Source organism: Haemorhous mexicanus, chromosome 3 (genome assembly GCF_027477595.1).
Source record: "Haemorhous mexicanus isolate bHaeMex1 chromosome 3, bHaeMex1.pri, whole genome shotgun sequence".
In the NCBI taxonomy this organism is placed as follows: Eukaryota; Metazoa; Chordata; class Aves; order Passeriformes; family Fringillidae; genus Haemorhous; species Haemorhous mexicanus.
The window spans coordinates 33,283,448-33,298,530 of NC_082343.1; the positions used below are offsets into that span (position 1 = coordinate 33,283,448).

Here is a 15,083-nt window from a genome sequence, read left to right on the forward strand (position 1 = left end):
TCATGAAAGTCCAAAAATTGCTACTATAAGAAACATTATATTTGTAATGTATCTACAGAATCAGGGTGCAACTATTAAACACCAGATTCCATAATTTAGCCTTCAGTACATTGTGACTCCGTGAAGGAATTTTTAATTTTAACTTATCTGATATGTATTTTATCTATGAAAAGAAGTCATCAGAGCCCAATTTTCATAAATTTTCCAGCAAAAAATTATTTAACTATCGTACAAAAAAGAAAATGTATGCCAAACTTCTTATATGGATGTTAAGTATACAGAAGAATCAGCTACTGCTAGGAGGAACCAGTCAGTCTTTCATTGGAGTTTGTCTATGACACTGCCTAGAAATTTTATCAATGTACCAGTAGTATTGTTTGCTACAATTTTTTTTGACTTGTTGATAATTTTCATTTCAAAATGGTTAGGAAAACTTCGTGAAAAAAACAAAACTTTTCTGATCCCTTAGAAGTCTTTTCAGGCAATTTCAGTTAAACATGGCCTAGGCATATATATCACCCGAAGTATCAGTTATGAAAAGAAGGAAAAATTTCCTTTCCATGGTGCAGACTCCAGCACACTCTGCCTGTAATGTTTGGGAACACAGCCACAGGAAAAGTCATACTGTGTTAGTGATCACCTAGGTCCCTTCTTTAGGGAGTCACATTCAGATCCTTTTCTGTTTCCCCACTCCTGTTCTTAACGCACTTGCCACTGAGTTACATCTCCTGTCTCCTTCACCCACTTAAAGCTTCCAGTGTAATTTAGGTTTTAGCAGTGACAAGAGGAGACTATGAGACAAGGGACAGCATCCAGACGCTGACAGCTACAGACATGGCCAGCTGCTCCAATTCCTTGAAGCATTCATTGCATACTTGGCAGCAGCTCTCCCTGCACACTTGCAGCAGACTACTATAAGAAGAATTAGCTGCAGCTGAAATAATCTAATAAGCATGTGTTGCTGCTACCCAAACACCGATGCAGGCTTGCTCAAGTGTATTTGGGAAGCCAGCCTGAGGTTTATGATGTAGTTCACTATTATAACTGGAAGAATATGGTGTTATATAGTTTTTCTGAGGGTCAGAAGGGAGATGTGTTTATTACTCCCTCCAGATAGAAAAGCAGCAGATTTATTAAAGCAAAAACCTTCAAATGCCTTTTTTCTTGTCCAAATAGAAAGTAAATTAGTCATCACTAATTTGTCTGACCTTAGCAGCAGCAAAGCCATGGAGTGACCACAATCAACCATAATATGTATGTGGATGCCATGGGACAGAGAGAGAGAAATGGCAAGCGCTTCTCACAGTGGCTTGTGAGAAGTTTTAGGGAGCTGGAAAGATGCGATGACTTGCTGACTGTAAACAATTTGCAGGTGGTGCTTTTCTACTTTATTTTTCTGTTCCTCTCAAGGACAGTGTGTGAGAAAGATGTTTCTGTTAGTTAGCCAATAGAATAGAATCTATCGTACCGCTCTATAAAAACCGTGCGGTTCTTTTGAATAAAGTTCTTCTTTGCCTTTGCTACGATCCTGCCTCTCGTCTGTTCCTGCCCTGACCCCGGCGCACGAGTGACATATGTAAGATGTAGAATCGTGGGAAAATTCAGGTGGAAAATTACCCCAAGAAGTCTCCAATTCAATCTCTTTCTCGAAGCATGGTTATCTTAGAACAGGTTGCTTAGGGCTTTTTTCCATTTGAGTCTTGAAAATCTCCAAGAAGACAGCACAGCTCTGGAAAACCTCATGCACTGCTTGACTATCCTCATTGTGAAAAACCTTTTCACCACCAGGAACACCGTATTTCAACACATGTATCTTGTCCTCCTATCACTGGAGAGAACAGACTGGCTTTTTCTTCCTAACAGCTTTCTTACAGCTATTTCATCACTAGGTCTGTTAAGACCTAATACCATGAGATATACTGGTAGCTTTCTCTTTTCCAGGCTGAAATACTTTACCCCTCAGCCTCTCCTCCTGCAAAATGAACTCCAGAACCCTGCCTTGATGGCTCTTCACTCAACTCACTTCAAGTAGCATTCTAGAGCATTCCCAGTCAACTAACAGGGAGAAGACTAAGACAAAGGCTGAAGCCTACACGGAGTACAGGATTTTTTTGAATGAAATTGAAGATACCAAGTTAAAAGAAAGAATATGCACATATGTGTCCATTTCTTTGGAAGCTGTTCTGGAGACATACTGCTGAGAAGGGTGTATGGTAGATGCATTCTAACTCCTCTCTTTCCCATTTTCAATTGGTTGGCTCCAGAGGCATACTCAGCGACATGTAGGAAGTGCTGACTTTAGATAATTCCCTACACAGCAAGTTGACATCTTAAAATCATGTTTGGAGACTATTCTAATTAACTATAGTTTAATAATTTGTTCCAAATTGCTACATTTGCAGTAAAAAGAATTCGGAACTGAAAAATGCTGTCTTCATTCAGAGAAACAACAGATGAAGATACCCATACACTCAGAGCACTGAAGGATTTTAACTTGTATGAAATCTGTAAACAGTTTGCAAAATTTAAAATAGGTTAACTCCTATGCAAGAATTAACAGAATTTGACAACTATCTCTGCAATCATTTCCAGTTAGAATATTTTATTCATTAATTCATAAAAAAGTACTTTGAAGAGGAGTTTTGAAAAAGTACTGCCATAATATTTTAAAATCAATTTACTTTTGCCTTCTCTAAACATGAAACTTAAAACCTCCCAAGGTCTTTTTCCATGTAAAATATCATGAATCACATGAAGTGATTTAAGACACGAATTGTCAATCAAACCACAAAACAGAGTCTAACTTATATTTTACTTAATAACTATTTTAAGTCTTATGACTGAATTAGAAGAGAAGACTTAAGAGAAAACTTACTAGAGATTCAAATGTGTAACAAATTTTCATAACTGAACTAGCATGATTTCTTAATGATTATGGTAAGAAACCGATCTTTTCATCCTCACTGCAACTATGAATAATACCTTTCACCACATTCACAAAAATAAAATGCTGACTTTGAAGTATTTTAAAATGATTAAGCCATCTAGGTTATAGCTGAAAACATAATACGAAATAAAAGCTTTCTGAGGAAATTACGGCTTTAAGCATTCGTATTTTTTCTGTATATTCTGCTTTTATATTATACTATCAAAGAGGTCATTACAGTAAATAGGAGCACGGAATTGGAAAGGAATCTAACCTTATGAGGGGAAATAAAAACCTCCTTATGTTTAAGCTTTTCATGCTTGAACCTAATGCAACTGAAGTACCTTGTCAATCCAGGGGATGACTGTGTACTGGCACAAAGAAGACGGTACAAACAGGCAGCAGACATCGGCAGGGCTGTAGCAGTGACAATTCTGTGAGCTTATACTCTTATCAAAGTGTATGTCAACATACACTATTAAAATGCTATTAAATATAAATAAAAAAAATAGTTGAGCTGTTTTTAATCTAGGTTTAACCAGGGCCCCTGTCCAGTTCACTGCAAAGCCATACAAAAGTTCATATTGCACAAAGAATAAATGTTCAGGGATGAAAACAACAGCTTTCACTTGAGGTGCAAGTTTATGCTGCTGTGGAATTACCCTGCTAGAACTTGGTGTCATACTGGTTTTAAAAGAAGTAAGACTGCAGTGTTGCCAAGAGGGTACATTTCCCCACACACACAGCTTGTGCTGACATTCTCCTGCTTCCCTTCTCATTGCATATATTAACTCTTTAAAAGCTGTTACAGCTGATCCAACTTACTCAAAATTTACAAGAAAAACAATATCAGTGCAAAAGGAGAGATGGAAGCATGCAGTCAGGACAGGGAGAAAGGCAAAACAGATGAACCTTGTAATGCAGAAGCCTTGCTTGCTTCAGTCCCACAGACAGCAGTTCAACACTGTGAGCTTTAACAGGCTGGAGTAGTTTCAGCAGGATCAGTTCTCTGAGCAGCCAACATTGTACAAATGAGGACACAACAATGGGCAGAAGCACTAAACAGCCTGAGAGAGGAAGAAGATAGGATTGCCTTCCAGAGTACTGACAGTTTAAATTGTCTCACAGTGTTCACTGAAGTGTACTGGTAGATTGTACACAACTGGTATTGTTAAACTAGAGAAGTTCCTACAAGACACACGTGCTACTTCTCAATATATATTTATCAAAACACTCCTTTAACTTGACATCTATATGCCCCAAAACACACTACTTTTTCCAATAAATTAACTGTTATAATCAAAAGATACAACTTCTTTCTCCTATTGTTTCCTATAGCTTAAAATCAAATCAGAAACTTTGACTGCTACAAGGTAAATAACAAAAGCAGTCTTGGTTTTGCAGTGTGGATGAATACAAATAAAATGACATATCACAAATTTCAGAACACAAACAAATCACATCATAATTAAAATGAAACTTGTGCTATGAGTTATAGTTAAATAGTAAAGGGTAAGAAAGCCCTTCACAACACACATTACTGAAAATGGCTTGAGAGAAGTGTTTAAAGTACAGATTGAGAACTCATCCCCACACATACAGACTGCAGACTCCTAAATGCAGAAGAGAAGAATGAAAATCCAGAGCTGCAACACTAATCACCATTTTTCTGCTTAAGAGCAAGAGCATCTCCTTTTTTAGGAGATGAAAACTGCATCCTATACATAGCTAAGACTTTCTAAGGCTGAATAGCTTCTTTGGCTTCAGAAATCCAGAAAAAAATTTTAGCATCCCTTTCTTTCTAAGGCCATCTAGTAAGTGTTCTCATTCTATCCCTATGGTCTGTTCCTGAAGGCAATTTCTGACTGATGTCATGGAACACATGAATGTAATAATAATCTTGTAAAAGTTGGGAGATAGGAATCATCTTTCTACTGTTTCCTTTAAGTACTAAAATTAATTCTGTCCTTGAAAAAGTGCTTTTACCACTGGCGCATTATGGAAAAGTGGGACATTAACACTTTATTCTCTTTCCTTTCATTGCAGAAAATAGGAAAATATCATCTAGAGAGGATCAGAAGTGAACCAAGATATCTTCCTGCCATCCACAGTCACATTCAGACGCTTCTATACCGGCTAGTCTGTACATTAATTTTTAATTGTGTTCCTAATTCTACATGCAGTACCTCTGAAGTAAGAGCACATAACAGTCTTGATTCCACTGGAGGACAAAATAATTAAAATGTAAATGTAGCTTGTTATTATAGAAGACTTTTATTGAACCTTGCTTTTATAAAGTAAATGGCTATATAAATTTACAGTTTCGGAAAAACTTAAACCCTTTATTCAGTTCAGGAACAGTTTTAGGTGAATATTTAAGCACTGCATTTCACTAAGCAAGTTTTGGATTTAGTGAGAGCTGAGAAAAGTCTTAAATACTATATCTACTTAATTTCTGCAGTTACTACTGACTATGAAAGTAGACTTTATTCAGAAACATTCATGAAAAACAGCTTAGTAAAACACTCTTTGCCCAAGCAACATAAAAGAATTCTGGAACACTTACTACAATATTTAGAGTCATATATGCATAATGGTAATCTGTTAAGACTCTACACTAAGAGTTTAAGACTAACTACATGCTTGCACCAAAGGCTATTAATCAATACCTCATTGTTTGACCCAGAGATGCCAAACACGTTTAACCCCATGCCTTATCATGCTGTTAACAAAAAGAATTACCATGTTGTAACTAGATATTCCTGCTGTGCTTTCAACTCTCCAGTGAACTCCCAAGCCTTCTATGAGAACTTCATCAAAGATGTCAACATCTGACAAGAGAGTACTTAATAAATCTAAAGCTCCATTTAAAAAGTAGTTGGAAAAGTAAAAAGGAAGTCCCACTTCTGCAAAGACAACAAGGCAGTGAGATATTCCTTTTTTTTTGCATATCGACTGGAAAACATTCTGGTGGCTGCCTGACTGCGGATGGAGCTTTTGCAAAACATAGCCCTAGCCCTATGAATCTCCCAAGACCACTAAGAGTTTCAGAGCTTCCAACCCAGTTATGAGTAGAACATGTGCAGCAGGTCAGAACACTGTAAATCTGAACTCTGACAGGCTGAGAGGGCAGGCAAGGGGGCAGACGAGCAGGGCAGAAATGAAACAGGATGCTCAGAGAGGTCAGGCAATCCCTGATGTTGGTAGGTTTCACAGTTTAGATAGGAAAACCCATCACTGACCTGATCTGGGTGCTGGTGACAGGCCCACTTCAAGTGGGAAGTTGGGTTAGATGATTTCCAAAAGTCCATGCCAGAGAAAATAATTTCTGTTATTCTGTGAGTAGCTGCAAAGGCAGCAGATTTATGTATGCAGTTGCTAAATGACAGTATCACATGATTTGATGGTCTGTTCATGTTTAGGAAGTTAGAAATGCAGCCATAAAAGTTAATATTCTATAAATATTTAAAAGCAAACCTGAATCCTCATTAAACTCATAGTTAGTTATTTTCACAAGTCACAGCTCCTTTTTTAAAATTAAATACGCATTTCTCAAATTCCACTGAAATGGCTGATTCTTCTAGACAAAATTGTCTTTTACATATCTAGGTGTAAACAACCATGTGCAAATATCCCTTACTTGAATTTTTTTCCAGAGAACAGGAAATATATTTTAAAAATTAATCCTAAAGGTTGATGATGTATTATAGCTCATTCCATGCATCTACAGAATAAAAACTAACAAATCAAATAATCTTTAAAACAAAGGGATTATTTGGTTGTGTTCACCTTGTGTTTTTCCAAGTAAGGTGAAATATGTTGTAGTTTTACTAATTAGGAGAAAGTTTTCCGGTATACAACTTTTACTCTAAAATTTCTTTAAAGACATTCTTGTTTGGGTTTTTAAGTGGATGTTCTTGCAGATAACATGATCAGAGAGACTGCACCAGGAAAACCACTTCAGCAAGACAAAGGGAAATAATGTATTTCTTAACAGCTGTTAGAATACTCTATAGATTTAAAAAAAGCCCTTGAGGACTCAAGCCTTTACTAACACCTTGAACTATGTCCAAACGACGAATAAAATCCTGGAGTTTAGGCAGAGGCTTATTAATATTACCTCATCCACTCACATGTTGAACATCTGCACTCTGTACTAGTTGAAGCTTCCTAAATTCTGATAAAGGTATACAAACAAAACAGTATGAAGAGATTTGAAGGGCCTTTATACTACTATTTTAACTCCCAAGCTTCCAAGCTCATTAGAAATTGCGACTGTTACTTGTTGGATCAATTTCTCTGTCTTTGAACTACAAGGTGGAGAACAAATGTTTGTTTAGTATTCTCCTAGATAGTGTGGAAGCTTTTAGTTATTTTCCGAGCTTGTTCAAAAAAATCTATTAATCTATTTTCCAGATCTCCACCATCCTATGTGACATTCACACCAATTTTATACACTATGCCAGTGTATTAAAACTTTTGAAAAATACTGCACTACCACTTGACAGCATTCTGTTAAGTGGGAGGCAGTAAGCCTCACACACAATTCCACAGGCTGTCAGTTTAACAGGATGTGCACTGCCAATACAAAACCATAACCAAAAAAAAAAAAAATCCCAAAACTTGTGGCACGACCAAATTAAAGCACTTGGCGAAAGCATCATGACTCCCACAGGCACAGAGAGCTACCTTGTGGTACTACTTCTGCAAAGCCTGAGGGTAATTTCAGCAACCAGTAAACTCCAGATAAGGTATTAGCAACTTGCACACCTTCCTGACATGTTTTATCCACAGCTCTAACTTGCTATGCTTCTTGGACAAGTTGAGTTAATTAGTATCACCTCTATGCTAGCAGCAAACATACCACGCTGTTTTTCATCATGGCTTTAATACTGAAACCCTCGCAGGGCTGTTGCTTGTCCTGCTGCTTGTCCTTCTTCTCCCGCTTCTGGGGCCGCCTGTCACTGGCGGGTTTTGAAGGGCCCGGACGCCCCTCCTCCATTACCATTTCCCCACCGGTGCTCACGACGGACAAGATGCAAATAACGGACTGGAAAAAACAAGCGAACATCAGCGTCCCGAGCCCAGCGAGTTAGAGCAGGCAGCAGGTGCAGCTTCGCTACCTCCGCATCCAGCCATAGCCTCACACAGCCGTCCCGCGCCTTCCCTGCCCCTCACAGGCCCCCTCTGCCTACCCCTCGCCCCCGCCCCCCGTCCCCTTCTGCATCATCCCAGCTCGTCCTCCCCATTCCGCCGTGTCCAGCCCTTCATCACCACCTGATGTCCTTGTCCCCCGGGGAGTCCTCGCCCCCGCCCGCCCGCCGCTGTCTGCCCTGCGGCTCCGGCCCTGCGGGTCTCTCTCGGGCTACGTTGGGCACCTGCCGCCACGCGCGGTCCCCCCGGCCACGCGACCGTCGCCAGGCAACGCGTCAACAACCCGCCGGGGAAGCGGGACGGGAATCACAGATAACCTCGTCGGCACCGCCCGGTCCCGCACAGCTGTACCTTCCCCCGGTGCACCGTACACCGGGGCGGCGGACAGCAATTAACGAGAAAGTCATCAGCGGTGCGTGGGGGAAATGTGAGGCGATGTCGTGAGAGGAGCGTGTGCGGGTGTGAACTGGCCAGGAACTACGCTACCCAGAGAGCCCAGCGTGCGCCTCCGCCTCCCTCACTGAGGCGCATGCGCGTTCGGGGCCGGCCCACCGCGCCCGCAGTCGCGCGACCCCCCAGGGCGGCTACAGGGAAAGTGCTCGAGCGGCAGGCGCGGCCGGCACGTGCGCGCGCGTGCACGCGTCGCCGCTCTCCTCCCGCGCGGCCGCCGCCATGATCGGTGAGTGAGCGCGTCAGGGAGCGGGGCGAGCCCGGATACGGATCCGCCCTTTCCTCCCCGCCCCTTCCCTTCCGGCCTCCTCGCAGCTGCCGCCGCGGTCGCTGATGTCGTCGCTTGTGCTGTCGCGTCTGCGGCCCTGGGGGCGGCGGGGGCTGGCCTGGCTCCCTTCTCTTCCCCTCGGTCCCCGCCCGTCTCCGCCGGTGCCTCGGCAGGGCGGGGGCGGCTCGGACCCCGCGGCGGGGGCGAGCTGGGGCTGCCCTTGGTCTGCGCCCGCTCGTTAAACCGCGTCGGGGCCGTGCAGGAGGGGTCACTGCCCGCCTGTTTTACCCCCGCGGGAGAGGGGTAAAAAGTCTGGCCAGGCCTTGCGACTGAGGTCATTTTTAAATCGCTTTTTATTCTTTCCCAGTATATCGATTGTAAATGGAAGGTTTGTGGGATCTGCGAACTCTTTTTGGCCTTGCCAGCATATATACGTGTTATTAGTCTGGTGTGGTACCTGCTGGCGACCTGAAAAAGAAGAAACTTTTGACACCTCATGGTGTTGGGAGTGTGACCCTTTGGTCCTTGAGCTGCTTTCTGTACCCATCCAGTGCTGGTGCGAAGCGTGACTCGGTTGTTTCAGCAGTGGGTTTTCTTCTCTCCCTTGAAAGATTAATCCATACCTGGGGAGTTCAAAATTACAGGACCCGTTTTGTAACCTTCCTGTTACACATTTCATCTTGCTTTGACTTTCCCAGTTTTGAGAATTATTTAAAGTAAAACCTGTAAAATGTAGTGGATGCATATGCATTTTAACAACTCTTTGCTGTCCTCAGGCTTGGTGTTTCATCATCAGTTTTTATGTCATAGTTGCTGTCTACTTAAGATCTGATCAAGTTGAAAACCGTGCATTTTGTTGTGAAAATATATATTGTTTTTAAATTAAACATCTCAAAAGTTTCCAAGAATGCTATGGGTCTTTCAGGCATTTATTTTTTTCTTAGCAGTATATGATTGCAGGTGTATAGCTAATGCTTCATCACCTTTGCTAAAGCTAAAAAGAAGATTATAAACAGTTGTCCAGTATTTTCACTCTGTATACATATTAATGTAAATGATCTCTTCCTACTTGTGGAATTTTTCTTACAGGACTTTGTCATTTGAGCTACTTTTTTCTTATGTAGTAGAGAACATTTTAAATTGAAGGCTTGGCTTAAGGAAAGCACAGAGGGCCAGGTATTCCAGTGTTTTTATTTTGCAATGTCATCTGCTGATCTGATGTATTGCTGTAGTATATAAAACACATGAGTTTGCAGAACTGCAGTGTGTGTTTGTTTTTGAATGCTTCAGAAAAGTAACTTGAGTGTACCTAAGGGACTGCCCATGTGGTTACAGAGCTGATGCCTCTAGCTTCATACTGAAATCTAAATATTTACTTACTGCTCATGAATATAAATGTTATATGACTGAGGAATGATAATTTTATTTTCACTGTGGCAGACGGAAACGTTTGTGAATATTGATTATGAAATGTACAGACCAATTAGTTGCAAATTTAAAAACACAGCTTTACATGAGTTGCAACCTGCCCTGGTTTAACCCCAGCAGGCAACCGAGTACCACGCAGCCACTGGCTCACCCCCTCCTCCCCTGCCTAGCAGAGGGATGGGGAGGAGAACTGCAGGCAAAATAAGAACAGTTTAATAATTGAAACAGAGTAATAAAAATACTGATAATGCTAATGATGATGATGATGATAATAATGAAAAGGAGAGAGAGGAATACAACCCAAGAGAAGCAAGGGATGCAAACTAAAATTGCTCACTGGCCAATGCCCAGCCCATCCTCAGACCAACTCCCACCAGTTTATATACTGGGCATGATCTGTGGTGTGGAATATCCCTGTGGCTGGTTTTCTCCTGGCCACACTCTCCCGGTTTCTTACGCACCTCCTCACAGGGCATGGAAAACTGAAAAGTCCTTGATTTGGGCTAAGCACTGTTTAGCAACAACTGAAACATCAGTGTGTTACCAACATTATTCTCATACTAAATTCGAGATGCAGCATTGTACCAGCTTCTAAGTCGAATTAACTCTATCCCAGCCAAAATCATGACACCATCCCCCACCCCCAAAAATAAAAGAATTTTCTTCAAAGTAAGTGACGTGGAGACCTAGTCCAATATCCCACTTTGAGAATTTTTGGAAATTCTCCTCTAAACATTTGTGAGTTGGGAATGCCATAGCAAAAATTGGGAGCAGGAAGGCAAGGGTGAGATAATCATCTGCCCATTGTATTCAAAAGAATTTTCCTATAAAACTCATGGTATATTTTCCAAAATGCTTCACAGTTTCATATCTCTAGAAATGTCTTGCGTCCTCATAAGTTAATGCCATAATATACTTGTACACATGATAATTCCTTTAATTGATTTTTTTATTTTCTATCTCCATTCTTTTTTTCCTCTTCATTGCTCACAGATGACGTTGTGTAGACTTGTGCACATTCAGGTTCCTTAAATGGTAATTTGAATCTGGACTGAGCTACTTAAGTGACATAGCTTGTCATAGCTCTACTTCCTTAGGGGCATGGTAGGTTTGAGGAGTTGTTTGAGGTGGGTTTTTAAAGTTCATTAATTTAATTTATTTGCTTACATTGGATCAGCTGAAAACTGGTGTTACTGGAATGGAAGTGACAGCCTGCAGTTGGATTCGCTGATCTATTTCTTAGTCAGCAGCCCTAGCAATAATGTCACATTCTTGAACACCTGTTCTGGGGAAAAAAAAAACCCACCTGATTTTGAAGGAAGAACCTGGGACGGCTTTGTGGAATTTTTCAGAAAATATCTCTCAAAAAGCTAAAAACCCAGGAGAAGGCCCTAAGATGTTTTAAAAATTTAGAAGATGGGCTCTATGTAGTTAACAGTGGCAGTTCAGCATTTCTGTGGTTAATGAGAGATGAAGGTGGTAGTAGCGACAGGTTGCGAAGGGCTTTGACAGTGAAATATGATTCATCCAGCAGTAATCAAGTTAAGGGAGGATGGGAGCCTGGGTGAAAGTTTTAGCTATCTGGATGACCGATCATTCCTCTGTGTTGCACCCTTTTTCAGTGTGTTGGTAATCTACTTTCTACATAAATATTTCTCATTGGTATGAAAATAATCTTGAGGAAGCAAAATAAGAATAAACCCTTTCAGAATTTCCCAGAATATATTTATATACATGGTACTATTATAATAATGGTACTAATGTAGCAACCAAAAGAAAAATAGTTTAGAAGTTTTTTGCTTAGGTATTTTGATCTCATGCTGCAATTTTGGGGTTTTTTTCTTCTGTTGGCATTTTTGTATTCTAATGCTATGGATAGTTGGACTACAGTTCTGGAGTTACAGCTCAAGTTGTAGTTCACGAGCATGTGGAATAATGTGGCTCATAGTTAGTTTGATTAAACGAAACCTAAACCTCGGAATAACAAAGGCTCCTTTCATTTCAAATACATGACCTCTTTTGTTCAGTTTACTTTGAGCCTTTTTCCTTTCTCCTAGGGTCACTGTATTGGACTGCATGTACAGAATTGCATCATGAAACATTTTGTTTTTTACTGGAATTATATTTTAATTATTACTTTCCTACAAAATGCTTTGTTATTACTCTGAGCAAGGTGCTATAAAGTTAGTATCATTTGAAGTAAGATATCTTCAATGATGGCTGAGTTTTGCTAGATATACATAAGCATTCTGGATTTTGTTGTTTCCATTAAGGGAGATGAGAAGAATTTTTGCTTGGGTTTCTTTTTGAAAGACAAGTAGTAAGGGGGGGAAAAGTGGGGTGTGGTTTTTTTGCTTGTTTTGTATTTTTGGCTGGATTTTTTTTTTTTTAATGACAGCAAAATAACAGTATTCTAATATCAAGACACTGGAGACTAAGCAGGGGCTAAGGATATTCTGATGCAGTGTTTCTAATTTTTCAGATAGGGCCCTATAGAAAATGATCTGGCAGTTTCTTTAGATTATTGCCCATGCTTGCTTGCATGTTATGTGTAAATAGAGTATCCATTGCCCAATGCTTTGGTCCAGCCTATCTGCAATGAGAATAAAGCTAAGAGTTTCAAATTACGCTTGTTTTGAGAAACAACTAGGAAAAGGCCTTTGCTAACAAAATATGGAAATTGAAAAAAAAATATTTTGGAAAGCATAACAGCAGACACTACTGCTTACAAGTCCCTGCCAAAGTAAAGAATGTCTTTTGTAGATGTGTTTAAAGCTAAAGACATTATTTTATTCTGTTGTGGTAACATTGCCTCAAGAGGTAGAGTAGTTTTCTTCTTTGGAAACACATGTATCCCCATTTACTGAAATAAGTTAGCTGGGCTATCACACCCGGTATCATGGAACTCTCAGTTGTATAAATGGTCAGGCTACAGAAGCAAACGATTCCAAGAGTGTTGCTGGTTTTCCAGGTTACTGTATTTAAGAGAAGCCGAAGGGAAAATAAAATCATTAGTGGGAAATCTGTTACTTTGCCAGACAGGTTTATGTAAAATAGATAAAGTCTTTTCAATCAATTGATTTGTTGCTGTGTACTATATATAAGTATTGTTGGGCTGAAAATCAACTTCTAACACAGAATGTAGCCAGTGATATATGAAGTTTTCCATTAAAAGAAGAAAAAAAAATAATGTAAGAGAGGGGCAACTCTATAGCCAGAATTCACATAAAGCCACTACATTCTGTCTCCACTTTGGAGATAATTCATTGGCAAGCTTTGACTATATAATTGTCAGTTATTTCACAACCCAATTTCTTCTTTCTGAACTACAGTGTGGGTGGGGCATCTTGCAAATATTTGTGCTTTATGAGGACTTCTAATCATTAAGTAATTAAATTTTAATATGTTCTTTAAAATCTATAATATTCTTACATTTTTTCAGTTTCCACAAGTTGTAGTTCAGGCCTCTCCCAGTCCTTTTGTATTTTGATCAGTGCTAAAGGAGTGGAGCAATTCATGACCTTACAAAATAAGGATAAAAATCCATCAGGTTTATTTTATGTATAAAAATGTATCAGTACCCTTTTGCCTGTTTTGTTCTTGCAGCTGGACAAGATGGAGGAAGATTTTTTTAATCAGACTGAAACCTGCCTGATTGTACTAAACTGGATTTTAAGCAGTAGCTCTTGTGTTGCATCACTTTTCTTGATCAGCATGTTCATGTCTACATTAGTATTGTTAAAGCTTGACCCAGGAGAATTTGTAGCTTCAAAGTTGTTTTTTGAGGCATAGGGAAATAACTGAAATATTTGCCATGATATTACAAATTCTCTTAAGATGACAAGAGACAAAGAATAATTTAAGTTCTCCAGCTATCACTCAAATAATAAATTTGATAATAGCAATCTTAAGGGTAGAAATAAATGAAGAATTAACTATGAAACTGCCTTTTATTTCATACCCTTGAGCAATTTGTACAGTGGTAGCTGGTATTTGTGCTGGCAAACATGCATATTTTCTTGAACAAGGCAGTTTTATTAATGATTTCTCATTAATTCAGACAAAAGATTGCATAAATAACTTGTCACAATTATGATGCATTAAGTACACATGGTAGCTAGCTTTATGTGGTGTCTTTTTTACAGTGGCTACATGCCTATAACAGAGAAGCCATAAAGTCATCAGCAATTTCTTCTCCATATATCACAATGCCTTCTAAAACAGTAGCATCATAAATTATGTGCTTCAGAGGAATTAACCCTTCTGTTTTCCTGGTTTTTTATTTTTAAGTAGTTTTTATTTCTAATGGCAAAAGCTTGCTCTTGGACTTCAGAACTGTTTGAGGCTTTTTGCAGAATATAACACCTCTATTTGTGCTAGCAATTTCCATGATAGAAATTTTGAAACTCTGACTCTAAAGATGTTCAAAACCTTTCATGACCTCTGATAATCTCTGAATTTTCAGAGATTTCAGTCAGTATTTTCTTCTCCATTTACCTTTGAAAGAGGGAAAACAATGAAAATGATATACACATATCTAAAAAGTATGATGAGTCATTGCCTATTAAACATGTCCAAAATAAATTGTCTGGGTCCTGCAGTTTTTACCATACCTCTTGGCTGTATTCCTGTTCTGATTATTGAGGAAGACACGATTTTCTATCCTCGGCTGGTTTGAGCTAAGTTGAAATTATGAAAGGAAGGTGGTTACCAAATGAACCTTTTCAACAAGTGCCTTGCTATTGGTGTCTTCCCTTTTTAACCCTGATTTTGGAAATCTGACCTATGGGATTGTGTGTTTATTTTCTGAATATGTCAAAAGTTCTTTTGTTGTGCATTATTTGTCCCTATAGCCTA

The 15,083-nt window shown here is 39.6% G+C and overlaps 1 protein-coding gene across 2 annotated transcripts in view; it reads left to right on the plus strand.

Moving 5' to 3' along the window:
* Positions 1-8,601: 8,601 nt before the first annotated feature.
* Positions 8,602-15,083, plus strand: part of PRKN (parkin RBR E3 ubiquitin protein ligase) — a 685,695-nt gene continuing 679,213 nt past the window's right edge. For both annotated transcript variants that reach the window (XM_059841269.1, XM_059841270.1), the window contains exon 1: positions 8,602-8,759. In XM_059841269.1, the coding sequence (XP_059697252.1) occupies positions 8,753-8,759 (7 nt within the window). In that variant the 5' untranslated portion in view covers positions 8,602-8,752. The remainder of the gene's footprint in view (positions 8,760-15,083) is intronic.